The 16,506-nt window shown below is 40.4% G+C and overlaps 1 protein-coding gene across 2 annotated transcripts; it reads right to left on the bottom strand.

Annotated features, from left to right (window-relative positions):
- Window positions 1-6,342: 6,342 nt before the first annotated feature.
- On the bottom strand, window positions 6,343-12,270 carry LOC130579611 (phospholipid scramblase family member 5-like). Of its 2 annotated transcripts, XM_057376545.1 has the most exons (6): window positions 12,114-12,270; window positions 11,069-11,289; window positions 9,975-10,136; window positions 9,191-9,352; window positions 8,220-8,298; window positions 6,343-8,141 (listed from the first exon to the last, which is right to left on the bottom strand). In XM_057376545.1, exons 1-5 carry the CDS (start codon window positions 12,238-12,240, stop codon window positions 8,260-8,262), a joined length of 711 nt encoding a protein of 236 aa, XP_057232528.1. In that variant the 5' UTR covers window positions 12,241-12,270; the 3' UTR covers window positions 6,343-8,141; window positions 8,220-8,259. The 2 variants fall into 2 exon arrangements, with proteins under 2 accessions (XP_057232528.1, XP_057232527.1); XM_057376544.1 differs by having other exon boundaries at window positions 6,343-8,298.
- Window positions 12,271-16,506: the final 4,236 nt, after the last annotated feature.

Below are 16,506 nucleotides of genomic sequence, written 5' to 3'. Positions count from 1 at the left end.
CGAGCAGCAGCAGCAGCAGCAGCCCTTGGCCATGGTGCAGCTCTGGCTCCAGGGCAGGAGTCCCCTCCACTCCCTTTGCCCATCCATCAGCACTCACACTTCTCTTTGAGCACAGCAAACACAGGAATGCAGCACCCAGACACACATCTGCTTTTATCTATTATATTTTAACCTTTTGGACACCAGCACTGCATTTGAATTCAGCATTTTGAAAAAATAATGCCTTTTCACTTCACCTTCTTGTTTAGGCACCCTTGGCTCATCCGGGAGCTGCTGCTGAAGGAGAGGCTGGGTTTGACTGTGCTGTGATGTGCACTGGCACTGCCTTTATCAATGTGAGGACAAAGAGAGCAACCTCAGAACCAGGCTGAGGAGAGGATGCAATCCCAACCAATGAAATCCAAGTTAATGTGCTTCATAATAGACTCATCTGATAAAAAATGTACAGGGAACACTGAGGCTTTTGTTAATTAAGAAGAAAATTAAAAAGTTGTAAATGCAGAAGGACCACTAGATCTGCAAGAGTTTATGAGGTGAATTTACAGCTCAATTAAGAATGAAAATTGAGGAAGCCTGGCACCAGGCACTGCTTCTCACACACACAGTTGGGGGATTTGGGGATGTTTGGAAGCTGGAGGGGAGAAAACACAGGAAAAGGAAAATGKAAAACATTGACATCAGACATAAACCCYRTTCACTATTGAKACCYAGGCACCWGTGTCAGGTACTGTAAACTCTTAYGTTGTAGCAGAGACCAGTGATCTTTCCYTGAATTTCAGAACATGCAATTTCTGCCCAATTAGATCTATATTACCAATCATCAGGGTTTTCTATGGCTTTAGAACAAATGTTTTACACCATTTTTAGTTATTCTCTCTGAACTAATAATATAAAATCCTTGCTGCTAGAGCTGTCTACAATTACACGTGAGTCAACTGACAGTTTTACCGGGCTTTCAATGGAGCCCTGTGGTTTTAATGCTTCACTGAGTGTTGGAACTCTAAACTGTAGCATGTCAACCCAGAYTGTAGTTAGGATGACATTGCTTTTTAAATGAAACACTGCACAAAGCTATTTACAGAATTTAATTTCTGAGACATCATGGGAAAAGAGAGAAATCTGAGACCATTTTTTTTCTTTACTACATCTGCAGTGATCTACCTGCTTCAGGAAAAGTATCTCTTTCAGATTGTTCTAATTGTTTTAGGTTAAAAGGTTCACCAAGCAGGCTAACACACCCTTGAAGTAATAAATATTTATGGTGCTAAGCACATCAATGCTGCACGAGGCATATTGCTTATCTGCAGATTTTCTTAAACATTTTTTCTCTTTTAATCATTTCTTATCAGTGATATTCTTGAAGTACAAGATAAAAGAACATTATAGCTTAAACAGATCAGCAATGTGATAAAGAATTATGAGTTCACCAAGCAGGTGCTTGTTTTGTAGCAGAGATCCATCATTCTTTTCCACTGAGAATATATTTGTAAAGACCATAYTCTGATTAAAAACATTAATTTACTCTTAGAAACATTTTATTCTCCTTGTGTCCTCCTCCACCCCCTGATAATTTGGTTCCCATATTCCTTCCTTAGCTCATGTCACCCTGACTTTGCAGGATTTGTCTTCATCAGACTCCTCCCAAGCTGCACAATCATTTATCCCTTCCCTTTTGAAGGGTARAGGCTCTTACCCAGGGTGCTGACAGCTCAGCTAAAACCTCGTCATCAATGGAACCGCTCAAACACTGAACTGGCAAGATAGAAGYGCAAAAGAAAACAAGAATTGTGATAAACCATTTTATGGGACTGTTTTACATGATAATGGTGGTCAGGTCATGCTTTTATCTTTTTTATGCCCCAGCCATAACCACACCTCTCTATAACAGCAACAGGTTGTATAGAAGTGCAAAGCACAAACTTCTATGAGGAGGTAAATTCATCTGTCGGAAAAACACAAATCAGAACAAAACACTGGGTCCCACTGGTTCCAGTCCCTGCAGCWAAGAGCAAACAGTTTCACCTCWCAGAAGTTTTCCTGGATCACTTGCATGTGCTTTGTTTAGGTGCCACGCCTGCTGGCAMAGGTGATCTCRGCRKATCAGCTGGGGTTTCTGTGCTCTTGCTGAGKAAAGCATTTGCCAAAGACACACCTTGTTTACACAAAGGTTGCTCTCTACAGTCCTGTCTAGATTTAGTATTTCATCCTTTCTTTATTGCCCTGACATTTTCACATAATCTCCTCATGCACTGTTTGCAGTTATTGAGCAAAGCACAAAGCAAATGCACCCCTTCAACCCTTTTTCCTCAGCAGCAAGGACAGAAGCACCACACATGGTGTGYTTGTAACAGTGCAAGCACTGGTTCAGTATCACAATGATCAACACTCTGTGAGCATCCACGTAGATCAGAGACATTAATGACCCATCCTCAAGAGCAACAAAAGGAAAAAAATATTTTTGATCTATGAGTAGGCTCAATTAGGACAGGAAAGTGATCAACCTGTGGGACTGCTCTGATTTTACGAGGGCAATATCCACTGTGCCAAGGAGAATGGAATACACTGAACACCACTAATTCTTGGTGAGATTTCACTCTTCTGCAAGTTTATATTTCATTTTGTATCAAACCTTTGAGAGTCTGAACGCTGTAAAGCCAGAGATAAAACTCTTCCTCACAGGGAACTATTCTAATAATTAATTTATTAAATTGTTCATTTAASTAATAACCTGTTGTCCTGGCTTCTGCTAAACTTGATTTTATCTCAACTCTTGCATTTCCAGAGCATTGAAGTGAAGCTGGTCTCATATGGAAACTTCCTGTAATGAAAATATTTTCAAATMATATATTCTTCTAATCAAAACTCTTCCAAACTTTAAGGAGTTTCAATTGTACATACAGATCTTGGTTTAAATACTGATATTATATAATTTTGTTTGAATTTCAAACCATAACGTTCCAAACCAGTCTTATTTTCAAGGTTTCCAAGTGCAGTGTGCCTGACCCAGCCCTGGGCAATGCCAAAGGCTAAAGAGTGTGGGTCTTTATCCAGGTGTTCTGGGCCTCAGTCTACAGCTTTCTGGAACTAGAGATAGAAGATCAATAAACAAATTGTACAATGATTTAGAGTGGAAGGGACCTTAAAGCTCAACTTGTTCCAGCCCCCTACCATGGGCAGGGACACCTTCCAATAATTCAGGTTGCTCAGGGCCTATACCATAAAAGCCTAAATATATTTTCTGGATTTGCAAAGTAAATAGGATTTTTATTTTTTAAATAAAATGGTATCTTGACACTTTGGGTTCTTCAGGAAACCTAGAAGATATTTTTTTAAAAATGCTCCATACTTTCACTTGAATTYTAGAAAAGTGTGAAACACGCAAGGTGTTTCTAGTGGTGATCCTTGTTCTCATCCMWGGCTGCATTTTTCTCARTCCTGGTAAGTAAAAATGGACATTATCATGACAGCTGCTCAAAATTGTTCCTGATGRCAAAATATCATTTTTCAAGARTCTAGAATAAAGWCATGTAGATAGAAAACTAATACAATCATTAACCTTGACCAAAAGTCCCCCCWGATTCTGCAATCAATCCATGAATGGCTAAGATAAGTCTTACAAAGCAACACTGGACCTTGACACATGCACTGTGATACTTCCTTTGGGGCTTTGGGCAACGTGACCTGGTGGAGGCTGTCCCTGCCCATGGCAGGGGCTGGAACTCAGTGATCTTTAGAGTCCCATCAAACCCAAACCATTCTGTYRTTCTGTGACCTGCGGGAAAAGGGAGGGGACAAAAAGAGAAAATGCCCAGGGTCATTTCTAGATAGAAACAGTCATTCCTCAATAGATCAATGTCTGAAACAGAAGCTTGTGGCATTTTTTGTGATTTGGTTGTTGCTCTTGTGTGTGGGTTTTTCTAATACAAAACATCAGGAACATAAATAGAGCCCTCACCTGATGTGACTGGAACAGAGCAAAACAAGGCCTTCAAATGAGCRTCTTCAAATGGGAAAGCACATCAAGCTAATGAGTCCTGATGAATTGACTTGCAGGTAATTTCTCCTTCAATGCTCACCCAGATGCATAAAATGCTGRCAAATCATGGATAAGAGGTTTTCTTTTGGCAAGGACTAAGAGAACTCTTCAATAATGATTTGGCATGAAGGAAGCTATTCCTAAGTGGGATCAAGTTTAGAAAAATATCAGGAATTCCAGGAAAAAAAACCAACCCCAAAACAAACACAAATCTCCTTTACAGTGTAAGGGGTTATTTTCTCTAAGGATATGAAGCGGATTTTGTCCCCGTAAGGGAGCCATTTAAAGTCAAGAAAAAAAAGGACATTTAAAAACCTAAAGCTGATCTTTGAATTCAAATAGTATTTATCATTCTAACACAGAACATRCCATTCTCATTGAAAATAAATCAATGCAACTAAGATGAGGGTCAGGAGAAGGAAGCTGGTTTTTGTTCCAAACAGCTCCATTTAGACAACTCTATTAGAAAATGTGCATTTTGGATAATTTCCAAGTTTGTCTAATTCTAAAACAAATAACCCAATAGACACAATTTTTTTTTTTTTAATACACACAGCAAAGTCTATGAAGAGAAGCACCCTTTTGCATCCACCACATTATCAGACAGTGAAAGACTCTCTGAACTTACACAGACGTTGTGTCTTCAGTCTCTTACAGAAATGTCTGATCTTCCCATGGACAAACCTGTTCCTCCTCAGAGACCGGTGCCACCTGGGTTTGTGGCACYACAGGGGATTTGACCCCTCTGCCCCAGTACAGCACTCAGTGACAGACCATCATGACATGACCTTCTTCCCATTGAAACCTTCTACTTTTCTAGGGGCTCCACCACAAAGCAATCTCCTTTACACATGGCACTCTCTGGCACTTTCTGTTTTCCACAGAAGGTGGGGGATTTCCTGGGGCCAGGGTTTCTCCTTTGTCCACCTACTGAAGCTGGAGAGATGCTCCAGGAGCAAAAGCCAGGTTGGGTGCTGAGCAGAGGAGTTCACTTTGTGGTAGATTATATTCTGCCCATGCTCTGAGCAGATCTCATAAAATAGCCAATAATTCAGCTGTAAATTGCAGACAATAAAGATAACCAAATATGGTGTGGCAAAGGTTTAATATCAGACAGAGAAAATATAATCCTTTAATTAAGAGTAGAATTTAATTAGAGGTTAAAGGTATGTTGAACTTTAACCAGCATTCTCGGTACAGCTTATGATCTGTGAAAAGGTAAATATTGTCACAATGAGCTATTGCTGCCATCTACTGTAGACAAGAAGTGTGAACCACACAGATTTACAGTTTGGCTACTGATCAAAAATATTTCCTTGTTTGGATTAAGTACAATTTCTGTTTCACTACAGSAATCATATTTCTTACTAGATGAACTCCAGGATATGAACTTGCTTTTGAAAATACCTGTGAGGCTCTGGGAGACACAGAATCCTCCTTTGGAGAGCCACTGCTAGGCTGGGGGGAACCATGAAGGGTGAGCCTATGTAGCTCTGATAACGTGAAACACAATGCCATTAATAAAGAAGRGTTATTAGTTAGAGCTGCAGGTTATTAAGGTGTTAGAACGCATTAGCTCTTCTTCAGCAACACCATGCAGAACTCCATAAACTCTGCTGAGGATGGATTTAGGTGTGGTTCAGGTGATTTAGGTGAACAACCCAGCTGAAAAAGCGCTGGAATTGGCACTGAGTTTCTACCAAGATGCTCAAGGGTGGGACAGAGGTCAAGCTGGCTGCTGAGGAAGCTCTAAGCAGCAGGAGCTATCCCAGTCCCATTGCTTGTTTTMTCCAGAGGATGAGCCTGTTCCTGGATGTCCCAGAAGCTGCCTCTGAGTGTAACACAGGCATTTAAACACACTCATATGCATTAACAGCGAAAGCCCCTTGTATTAACACAGAAAACAGCAACAAAGCCCCTAAGTGTGAAAAATTCGGTATTATCATCTGGCTGCAATTCATAAAAAAATATATGCACATATTGCTTACCTACAAGGTATAGACGTGGACAAATTCAGCCCTGTTCATAAATAAAACCTTATTTTGTGTTGATTTCAGTGAGGTTGGACACATTTGCTTCAGAGATGTCTTTGGCTTGTTAAGGGCCACAAGAGGACTGGAAATTGCAGAGGAAAAGCGGGAGATAGGCGGGGATGCTGCTGATCTTGCAGGGACTGCACACAGTCGAGTGTTCAGACACACCCAGCTCAACAACAGCGCACAAGAGCCAAGAACATGGGCTGCAATAACAGTGACTGAGATGGCAAAGCGATTTAAAGAAGAAAAAAAAAAATCAAAATTCTGGTTCTTTTTCTCAGTCTACAGTCAGGAGTGCAAGAGCTGAATTTAACAGAACGACACCAGTGTGAGATTGCGAGAATAGCAAAAAGCATCCTGTATTCCTCTGCAAATCCACACGAGGGAGCGTCCTGCCCACGAAGCTCACAGGATTCTTCTTCCTGGCAAAGGAGGCAGCAGCGGTTCCGTGAGYTCCCAATTGCAGCCTGATTGCACTGCTACGAGCCACAGCGAGAGCCAGGAATGAAAGGGTTAACAGATAATGATGATTGTCAGAGCTTGTTAASCACAATTATTTTCAAGACATATGTAAATCTGTATAAATACCTAAATGTGGTATATAATCTAAAACATACTGTTTAAATCTATAAGCATTCCTGAGTTAATTTCACTATGGGAACGTAAGTTGCAACTTCCTGACTTCACTGTGTTTGAATTCATATCCATGAACATTAATTTAAAATTAGTCTAAATATTTGTTGAGAATTAATCACCTGATAAATTTAGCTCTTTTTCATTTTTATGAATTATTCATTATCTCCTCTCTTTCCGTTGATGTGTTGGTTGTTTGCAAGAATTGAATTACTGGTTGACACTAAGAAAAAAAAAATCAAGCATTTCTAATGATTTGTAAAATGTTCCCCGTAGAAACTTGACTGGTGACTGTGAGAGCAATTGGGTTTATCACCAATATTTTATGGCATTGATTTGCTCCTTGAAGGAGCCACTGGAGTTTYTGAGAGGCACAAGCAAGTTCATACAGCAAATATTTTTGCAACTACAGCAAAAAAATCTGTTTATGTCTTGCCTATTTGTCATTCCTACAAAGGAAGCCTGTATTAGTAAGAGCTGTTGTGGGACTGTTTGGGAACAGTGTGATGAGGTGTGACTGCAGGAATGAACAGTATGTGAAACTGCTGAACTACAAAAAGCTCCTTTTGCACAGTCATCATACAAAATACGTGAGCTTGCCAATGGAAAAAATTCCATTCCAGGGTGGCCTCAGGCAAGTCTGAATGAAAAATTATCAGCCACCAGATATTACAAAGAGGAACAGACCTTTCAAGGAAAGCCTTGAGTAGGTGGCAGCAAGGATCCTTAACASCAGATAGTACAGAGGAAATGATTTGTGAGCCTCAGGCACATGAAGGACCATCTCTCAAACTTTATCCACGGCCTGCCTTCAGTGGAAATAGTGGAAGATCAGATTTTCTGAACAGACCTTACATTCCCAAGTCTAGGGCTGGAAGCATAATTTCTGGYTGCTACTCATTAAAACAATCTTTGTCATAAAATCAGTTTACTGTCAAACATAACTTCCCTTMTTCCAACTCACTGAAACAGACATCTCGAACTTCCCATCGGGTATGTCTTTATATTTGTTACTTTCAATGYCAGTTTGTTGCTATTAATTAAATAACAAATCAGAAAATTACTTCCAAAATTATAAAAAAGCAAAACCCSCAGAACACACCCTCATGTGGTTAGTAACTGGTACCAGCACTTGCAAAACATCAAAGGCTTCTCTAAACATAGACTTTCATCAGCGATGCTGCAAGCCTTCATCTAATCTTTCATGATTTCCCATGCAGGAACATCAAAAGAGAAAGAAGAGAATAGCACTGTTCCAAAGCAACTGTGCTTTTTGTGAAAACTATGTGTTTAGTTATAGCACATATAAAATGTAAGTGGGAAATTATTATTTACATGAGACGTATTTTAATAAACATCATCATTAGATCCTGTCTTTTCCTATAAGGAACAAGGATTTTTGCAGTTCAAAATCATGTCCAAAGCTCAAGCGATTTCTGGAAGAAAATGAAAAAKAATTAGAAATGTGTAAGTCTTCAAAGCAAGAAGATCAATTTATGTTCATTTCTACCTACTGAAACACATTCTGCATATTTCATTGTTTCTGTCATCTTGTTATAATCCATCCAAAGAGKTTTCAAAGAACATTAAGTCCTACAAAAAAACAAACTGTGAATTAGATATGGAAGGCACAAAAATGCAACAATTACTATCAAAAGTCTTGCTTGTAGGCTTTTGTCACAATAAAGCAATTAGATTAGTCAATCRCTTTCTATCACTGCCACTGAGCAAATGGAGTTTTGGAGGGGACAATCCAAAAATCTTAACTGTCACTTCTACCCTACTAAAAGCAAAATTTCTGAATTGTAGTTGGAATTTTAAAGCAAACACTTTTCAGTGAATAATTTAAATAGTATTGTAATTTTGCTTTATATTCTCTGATGCAAGTACCACAGATGTTTTTGAAACCATGTTAACACAATTACGTTGGCAAAAGAGCTACACAACAAATACCAATTTCTAATTCTAGAAAATATCCATCTTAACTTCATCTTTACCCCTAGCACTGAGCATTGTCTTTGTCATAAAATTCTTACAATTATCTTCACAAGAGAAATTTTGTAGGAATTTTCATGTGACCTGAAGGTCTTACATGCAACACTCAACTGAGCTATTGAATTGGTTTGAAATTACCATTAGAAACAACATAATTTTTTTTTTTTTTTTGGGTTCATACGCTTGTTTGAACACCATAAGAGGTTTGGGGGAGTTTGGTAAGTTTGACATGTATATTGATGTTTGATCCTGCCATATAAAATATTGAACTGCATATGTAATACTATTTAAACAGCTTGATAAACAAAAATTTAAGAACATTAAAAAAAAAGGACATAAAATTTGAAAGGTTTTCAGTTAATTTGTCTTTTAGATATTGAGTTTGGATTTCCTCTGCACTTGCACTTTTGCAGCTCTGAGCTGACAGCAAGGGTCCCTTTGGCCCTGGTCTGCAGATCTCAGGGGCTGCCTCTCCACCCTGCACACTTACAATGAGGAAACAAGCACCAATCAATACTGCCTTGATCCTCACATCGAGATCTACAGGGACCTGGATCCCAAAGTTGGCRGTGTTGGTAAAGACATTGTTGACAAATCCAGACCAGTACTTGGAAATTTTGCCAATCGTTGTCATCTCACTGAGAGCTTTTACCTGCACAAAGCAAAAACGGGAGCAGACATAAATGTAAACAAATCAAGTGCACACTGATGACATCTCCACAGAATTAATGACTGTGTCCTGACATGCAGAGTATGCTACAGTTGTCAGGTTCTCCTTTTATTCTTATTGCTGAGATGTTCTATTAGTGTCAAATTTCCCTTTACGAGTGGCACGCAAGAAAGGGTCTYGTTTGGAAACATCAGCATCTTTAGAGCTGACAAAAAGTGTGGGAAAGCAATTGTGAAAGTTTATGCCAGTTTTGCTCTTCTTTCAGAGCTCTGTGYTTTTTTCCTGTCTCATGTTTTCTATACTCTCCTAGCCACCCTGCTGTAGACCACTGTCCCCTCAGGGCACAGCTATGTTCTCGATTAAGGAGCTATCTGCTTGCTTCTCTCAGTATACTGAAACTTCAGACAATACCCACTGCCATCTTCTGATTTGGCTAATGAGTTCCTAAAAATTTCTTTATGATTCTTAACTAAGGCAAAACACTTCGTTCACATCAGAAATCTCGTTCAGGGTTTCTTCAAGCATCTCCCATTCTCCCTCTCACCTGAGAAATTTACTCGAAGTAGTAAAACTTTTCAATTGTTAATACTTATATGAAACATACCTCAAAGTCAACATCATCAAAACAGCCACAGGTTGCACATGGACCRATTATTTTTAGTACATCTTCTTTACTTTCATTCTGTATAGTAAACTTTGGCAGAAAAGGGTCCCAGTTCTGGACAACATACCCAGCTATTGTGCCTGGCGGGGACTGAACTTCTAGCTAGCAAACAAAAGAAAACAACAATAACAACAAAATGGTTTTAGCTGATGTTATATTTGTATATTTTTCCTTGATAGCGTACTGTTCATATAATGACAAAATATTTATTTACTGAATATAGTAACATATCATTTTACCAAACATGGAACTGGCTATTGCAGAACTGTCTAATGGTGTTGTTAAAAATAGTGGACAATATGAAGCTCAAAAGCTGCACCAGAAACCAACATCTTACATAAAAGACTTTATAAAAGCTATAAACTGGGGAAGAAATCGTTATTGTATTCAGCAAGTATCCTCTAAGCTTTTTTAAAGTAGGTGTACTAACAAAGGACCTTTTTTAAAAAAAACCCAATGCAGCGTTTAGAAGATAAGTGGATGAACTAACCTATAAAACATTTTCATAACACAAGATAAATGTCGGAATAAAGGAGAGTAAAAAAATACCGAGGAAAGATCTGATGCTCTATGGGACCTGCATTTTTCACTCCAAGCAGCTTTCTCCCATATTCTGCAATTTCCCAGAGAGATGTGGCCCTGAAGAGGCAGATCCATGGAGCGAAGGCTCAGCCTCCTCAGGCAGCTGCTTCCCAGTCACACCCACACACCCCAGTGACCTCCAGGGTGTTCCCATCCTTCACCCTCCTGAAGTACAGTGGGTCATCTCTGCCTGTGTCAGGGCAAGCAGCATTTTGGGGTGTTACTTGACTGGAAAGACACCATCAGACACAGAAGCTTTGTGTGGGATGTCAGCAAAGCCATGTCCCATGAAAGGGAGGAGGCACACTGGGAACAGAACTCATTTATCAGTAGTTGTATCTACTCAAAGGGAGCAGTGCCTGGTCTGAGGGGTGGCTGTGAATTCCTGAATTCCTCCCAGCCACCCTGCAGGAGCTGCACGGCTGGGACAAAAGGCATTTGGGGTCCCTCACCTCCTGCAGGAAGCAGGGGAAGCAGCAGCTGTTGCACCTCAAGGGTCTGATCACTCGGATCACCTCCCGGCCCGTGCTGTCCGCAATCCTGATGGTGAARGACCTCAGCGGTGAGCACAGCTTGCGGTCAAAACAGTCGTTCTCTTCCACTGCAAAGTAAACTCTTTGTCCCAAAYGGTTTTTTATCTCGTATTTGCTGGAGGTCTCTGTGCCAAGTATGGCTAATAAAGCAAAACAAGTAGAACATTAATGTTTGTAATTACCTTTGTATAATGTTAGTGCATATACATATATATATAAAAATATATATATATACATATGAGCATCTATTCTAAAAATCTACAAGACAGATTGTTTAAAAAAATGTTTTGAAGTAATGACAAAAAGGAAATAAGGAAATAAAGAAATAATGAAATAATATATGAGTATAATGAAATAATAGTGCCAGGACTGTATTTTAAAGGAATTAATTCAGACTTTGATTTGATGTTCACTACAGTACATATCACAAAATAGAATCCAGATCCTGAGTTTTGGTTTGGGGTTTTTTTTGACTTTTTCACCTGTGAAAAGTAACATCYTGAGACTGCCCCACTTCAGTGACAAAGCTTTGACCCAGCAGGTCAGTTGAGAATCAGGCCCAAACCTTTTTCAGTGAGAGAAATACATTTTACAGTGTTTTACTGGCAGAATTTGATATTTATTCAGTACTTTGAAATTCTAAGAAATGAAGTAATTACAARCTCTTATTCTTCACTTTGTGTCTTCTGACCTCCCTCTCTCTATTTGCTTTGTTTCTCATGGTATGTTAATTATTTTAAAGGCAATAAATTTGTCCATGGATTGGAAAGATAGTTAAACTTTAATAACATTGAGAAGGAGGTGTCTGAGGGAGAGAATTTAGGACRTACTCACCAAATAACAGCCTGACACCAGGACAGCAGGAGGGCTCACAGTGATTTCAGGGAGTGGGGGCAAGRCTTGGGTGTCTTTTGGAGACACCTGTGTACCAGCACTGTAARGGGTGTCAAGGACTGTACCATACCTTCCAGAAGCTCCACTTGCTGATGAATAATTATCTGGTCCAGCTGTTTTAAAAAAATAAAAAAAGATGGTGGGTCTTGGATAGGTCTGGGGCTGCCAGTGGTCAACTGTCTATTTTTATTGCTCATCTCCTTGTTATTGAGATTCTTTCCAGARGTGCACAGGCTGGGTGCCTGAAGGTTGTCTCGAGTCACACTTCAGACTTCTCTCTAAATTATGGCTGAAAAATGGGACATTAGGCGCTGTGGCCATGTAATTAACCCACAGGTTTGAAGAAAAATAATCTTCACTGAGGGAGTAAGGAAGCCAACAGCAACAGAGAGCTGTGTGCAAGAAGCAGAATCCACTTCTTGGTCCTGTTGCTCCTCTCTGGCAGAGAGGAAGCTCCTCACCCCAAATCCAAGGCAGAGCAGGAGTGTGCCTGGACTCAAGCTCAACATGAGCAGTGGCCACATCCCAAAGGGTGCTGGACCAGCCCAGCAAGGCAGTCAGGGATCCCAGTGATGGCACACACCAGCTTTAACACTCTGATCTCAGGAACACGAGCCCTGCGCCTTAAATCTGGCAAATTGCATGCCAGGGTACCAGAATGAGCAAAACACAGTGAAACCCTCAGCAGGCTGAAACTGTATTCTCCTGTGAGCTGGCTGCAAATGCAGGAGAAAAACTGCCTGCCATGATACCCAGCTTTGCTGTGCTTATCGTCCCTCCAACGTTATTCATTCTTGGAGAACAGTTGTTAGCATTATAAAACCAGCAAGACTTAATTTCAGTCTACCTTTCAGTTTTATGTGACTTTTTATGCCTGTTTTATGTGACAGTTTTAGGCTTTACCCATCTCTTTTCTGTAAATTCCTGATGGGCYGATGCCTGGCACAGGGTTTTGCCATTACTCAGAGCTGCAGCCACAAAGCACACACTAACCTTCTGAGACCAGCATGTCACAGCTCTCCAGTGCCTGCATCTTTTAAAATTGATAAATCTTGCCTGGTACATATTCAAACTGTTGCAGCCATTTGTCACTTCTCGTCAGCTCCTGCAGTTAGCTCAGGCTGMAAAGAAAAGCTGGTAAAAAGAGGAACTTTATGCCTTTCATTAATCTCTGAAATGTGCATGCCAGTAATTGMAATAATAAAAAATATTTAGACATAAAAATATTCTCCCAAGAATCTTTGCTGTTTGTTGTTTGGATCTCATGAGAGAGCTCTTGGAGCTCATGGGAGGGGTTCTGCTGGTGGAAAGAGAATAAACAAATTAAAGATGGTAGGGCTATTTTAATATTTTAGTATTGATTTCAATATGGATTTCTTTGCCCCATGTAGACTTTCACAGGGAAAAGAAAATTAATGAGTCTGAATTGTTAAAAGCTTTGAGTGATTTCATTCTGTGTGTTGGTTTACTGTGCACAATGTGTAATGTTGAGACAACACAGCAGTACCACTTCTTACCCTTATTTTGCCTTTCCCTGGTTTCTGCAAGGCAGTTATTTGGATGCAATTTTATTGGGGCGCTTGTGGATTGAGGGTTGTAGTTGCACTTAAGAGCACCTAAAGCCCTTTGGTTTAACAAGGGTCTGGTCCTCTTGAGATCAGAWATGTTTAAATTCCTTATACACAGCATTCCGTTCTGTGGGGATTAAATTTACATCTGATCAGTCTAGCCAAGTCTAAACGAAGAAGTTTTATTCAAAAGTGGTTAAACCTGAATGGTGGCACAACATGCAGCTGAGCTACTCAGAAAATTCTCCAAGGTTTCACCTGTCTGTTGCTGCTCTGGGAAAAGGSTCCTTTGATTTTTGTTATGGACGCAGAACAATTCTTTGAGCTATGGCTGTAATCTGGAACATAGTKATGAGGTTTAGGTAACTTCTTTTGGCAGGAAGCTGTTTAAAGAGTGATAGCCACAGAAAGCATGGTTTGTGTTTCTSAGACAGAAAGTTTCTTGCCCTTCTCTGGTGCACCTCAAACAGCCAATGGGAATTGTTCCTGTACCTGAACTGACTCTGCAGAGAGAAATGTTKCTGCCTGGCCTTACCTAGAGGACACATATTTTCCTTTCCTCTCATCCAATCCTTGGGTTGCTATTTAGAAAAAGACTGTAATGATCTGAGATTGACTAAATTTGGATCCTTGTTTCAGAGTCAAACATATCATGGTTTTATTGAGAAATATATTCAGTTTTCTCAAATCCAGTTATTTTTCCCACTCCTGCTGAAGATAATCCCAGAATGTAATTTGTATTTTTTATTCTGTATTTATTCACAACCACTCTCTATATAATCTTTCTTCCAGTAATGTAATTCTATAAATTAAATATCTTTCCCTTTGTTTACTCTCCGAGACAGTCTCAGTCATGGTTCCCTCTGTGACAGTACTGTTTTTACTCTACAGCTGAAACAGATATAGTCTTGTTTTAAAGGAGGTTCTCTATTCCTCACACCCTTCCAGCAGCACCTCTCTGTTTCTGTTCCAGTTTGGACCCACCTTTCCCCAATACACACAGCACCAGAATGACACACAGTCTTCTGGAAGTCTTCCCAGTCACATAAAAAAAAAAAAATCCAAGCCCTGCTAGAAACATCTTCATTCGAGCATTTAATTACATGAAAATCTGTTAGTCCATGAGGATAAATCCCTAGGGATTWCCCTAGCAGCTGTGAATCCCACACGCATTCTGCAGCAGCCCTCTCCCTGCTGGTGGGATCTCCTTTATGCCCCCATCCTCCCYGTGTGAGCCTGTTTCATCAGTCACACAGCCAGAAGGCTTCAGCATCACACACCAAAACGCTCTGCAGCGCACAGAAACTCGAGCTGCGGGTACATTCCAACAATCAGCACCGCACACATGCTTCCCACTTTCCAGACTGCAGAGAAAATTGACAATAATTAGCAAGGGCTGCAGCACAGGCCAAGAACAAGCATGAATGAGGTCTTCAGTTCCAGTTGTAGCTGTGAGAGCGACTTTCTCTTTTGTCTTAACGTCAGATGCAAAGCTGCCATAAAATGGARTGATGGTATTTGCTTGCCTGCATCGTCTGGGTAAAACTGAGGTGCAATTCATGTTCGTACAGGAGCCTGAATATGTAACCTGCCAAGTGCTTACTATCACAATCACTTTTAGTCTAAAATATGTGGCTTCCACGGTCTGTAAGCAAATGCTCGTATAATTGACAACACATATCATTTTGTGTTCAGGCATCTTGAAATGAAAGTCATCAGTCCACATTGAGAGACTGTTTCTGAGCAGTCTCCCCATTTCATTAGCTATCTAGGTAACTTAGCTCCAAATAGAAAATACATTCCATTTCTGCTTCTATACGAAACTACCAGAAATGTGTGCCTAAAATACACATCTTGAGTGAAGCATCACCAAAACGCAGACACAGCGGAGACATTATCAGAATCATGACCTGACTGTGCTGGGGGCCTGATTCTGTCCCTGCTTTTACCAGGGAGGGTGTGTGACACTCAGAATGTAAGAGTGGCAGAATCCAGCCACATGTGAAATGGAAACCTCAGTCAGTGTCCAAGCAACAGCAGGGAGTGACTCTCCTGGTAAGAAGGCTCAGGAAGAGAAGAAGCTGCTGGAGCAGAGCCACAGACCATCAGAGGTTTCACAGAGCAAAAGAGACTGCCACTTTAGCTGAGGATGGGGAAGACTTAAGCATTCATTTTTCTTCCCCACCTATGACCTGTCTGCTTCCGTTTCCAAGCATTTTCCTCTCTCAGGCATTAGCACTTTCSTCCCCACACAGAGTTCATGCAAGTTTGTAGCCACTCAGACTTATGCCCATCTAATGCCTATAAAACGAATGGCAGCAATGAAGAAAAAGCCTGTTTCTCCTACGTTCCTTATTCCACAGTCACATCAACCAACAAAATAGCCTCTCCATCTTAACCTATCACTCCCCCCAGGGGAAAAGCCCAAACAGCCTCATCTTCCAGGTATCAAAACAACATCCAGCCAGGTATCAAAACAACATACAATGAAAACATAACAATTCTAACATTCAGAAAGATTTAGGACCTGGTTCAGGTACTCCAGACCAGGGGGCAAGTCGTGAGTGTAGGATGTTTGTTTCCAGATGCTTGTTGGTTCAATAGGCATATTCTGTTCAGGACTGTCACAGGTACCAGGGAGGTAATCCTTAAAGATTGGGTTGCTTTTCCCCTGAGATTCTGCAGGGAAAAAAATAAAGAAAAATAARCCCACTCATATTAGAGTCAAACACCAGCAATTTTCTTGGATCAAAGCTGGAACAGTAACACTGTTCTGCACGTAACTACATCAGCACTTCAGGTMAGGAGTGAGGGCCCAGAAGGAATCTCCTGATGGCCCCACACATGAGCGCTCTGATTATAAAGCTGCCTTAGGAGATGCAATATGGAATCACT

Source organism: Malurus melanocephalus, unplaced genomic scaffold (assembly GCF_030028575.1).
Source record: "Malurus melanocephalus ecotype Western Australia unplaced genomic scaffold, MMel_1.1 scaffold_281, whole genome shotgun sequence".
In the NCBI taxonomy this organism is placed as follows: Eukaryota; Metazoa; Chordata; class Aves; order Passeriformes; family Maluridae; genus Malurus; species Malurus melanocephalus.
This window is presented reverse-complemented; position numbering and strand designations above follow the sequence as displayed.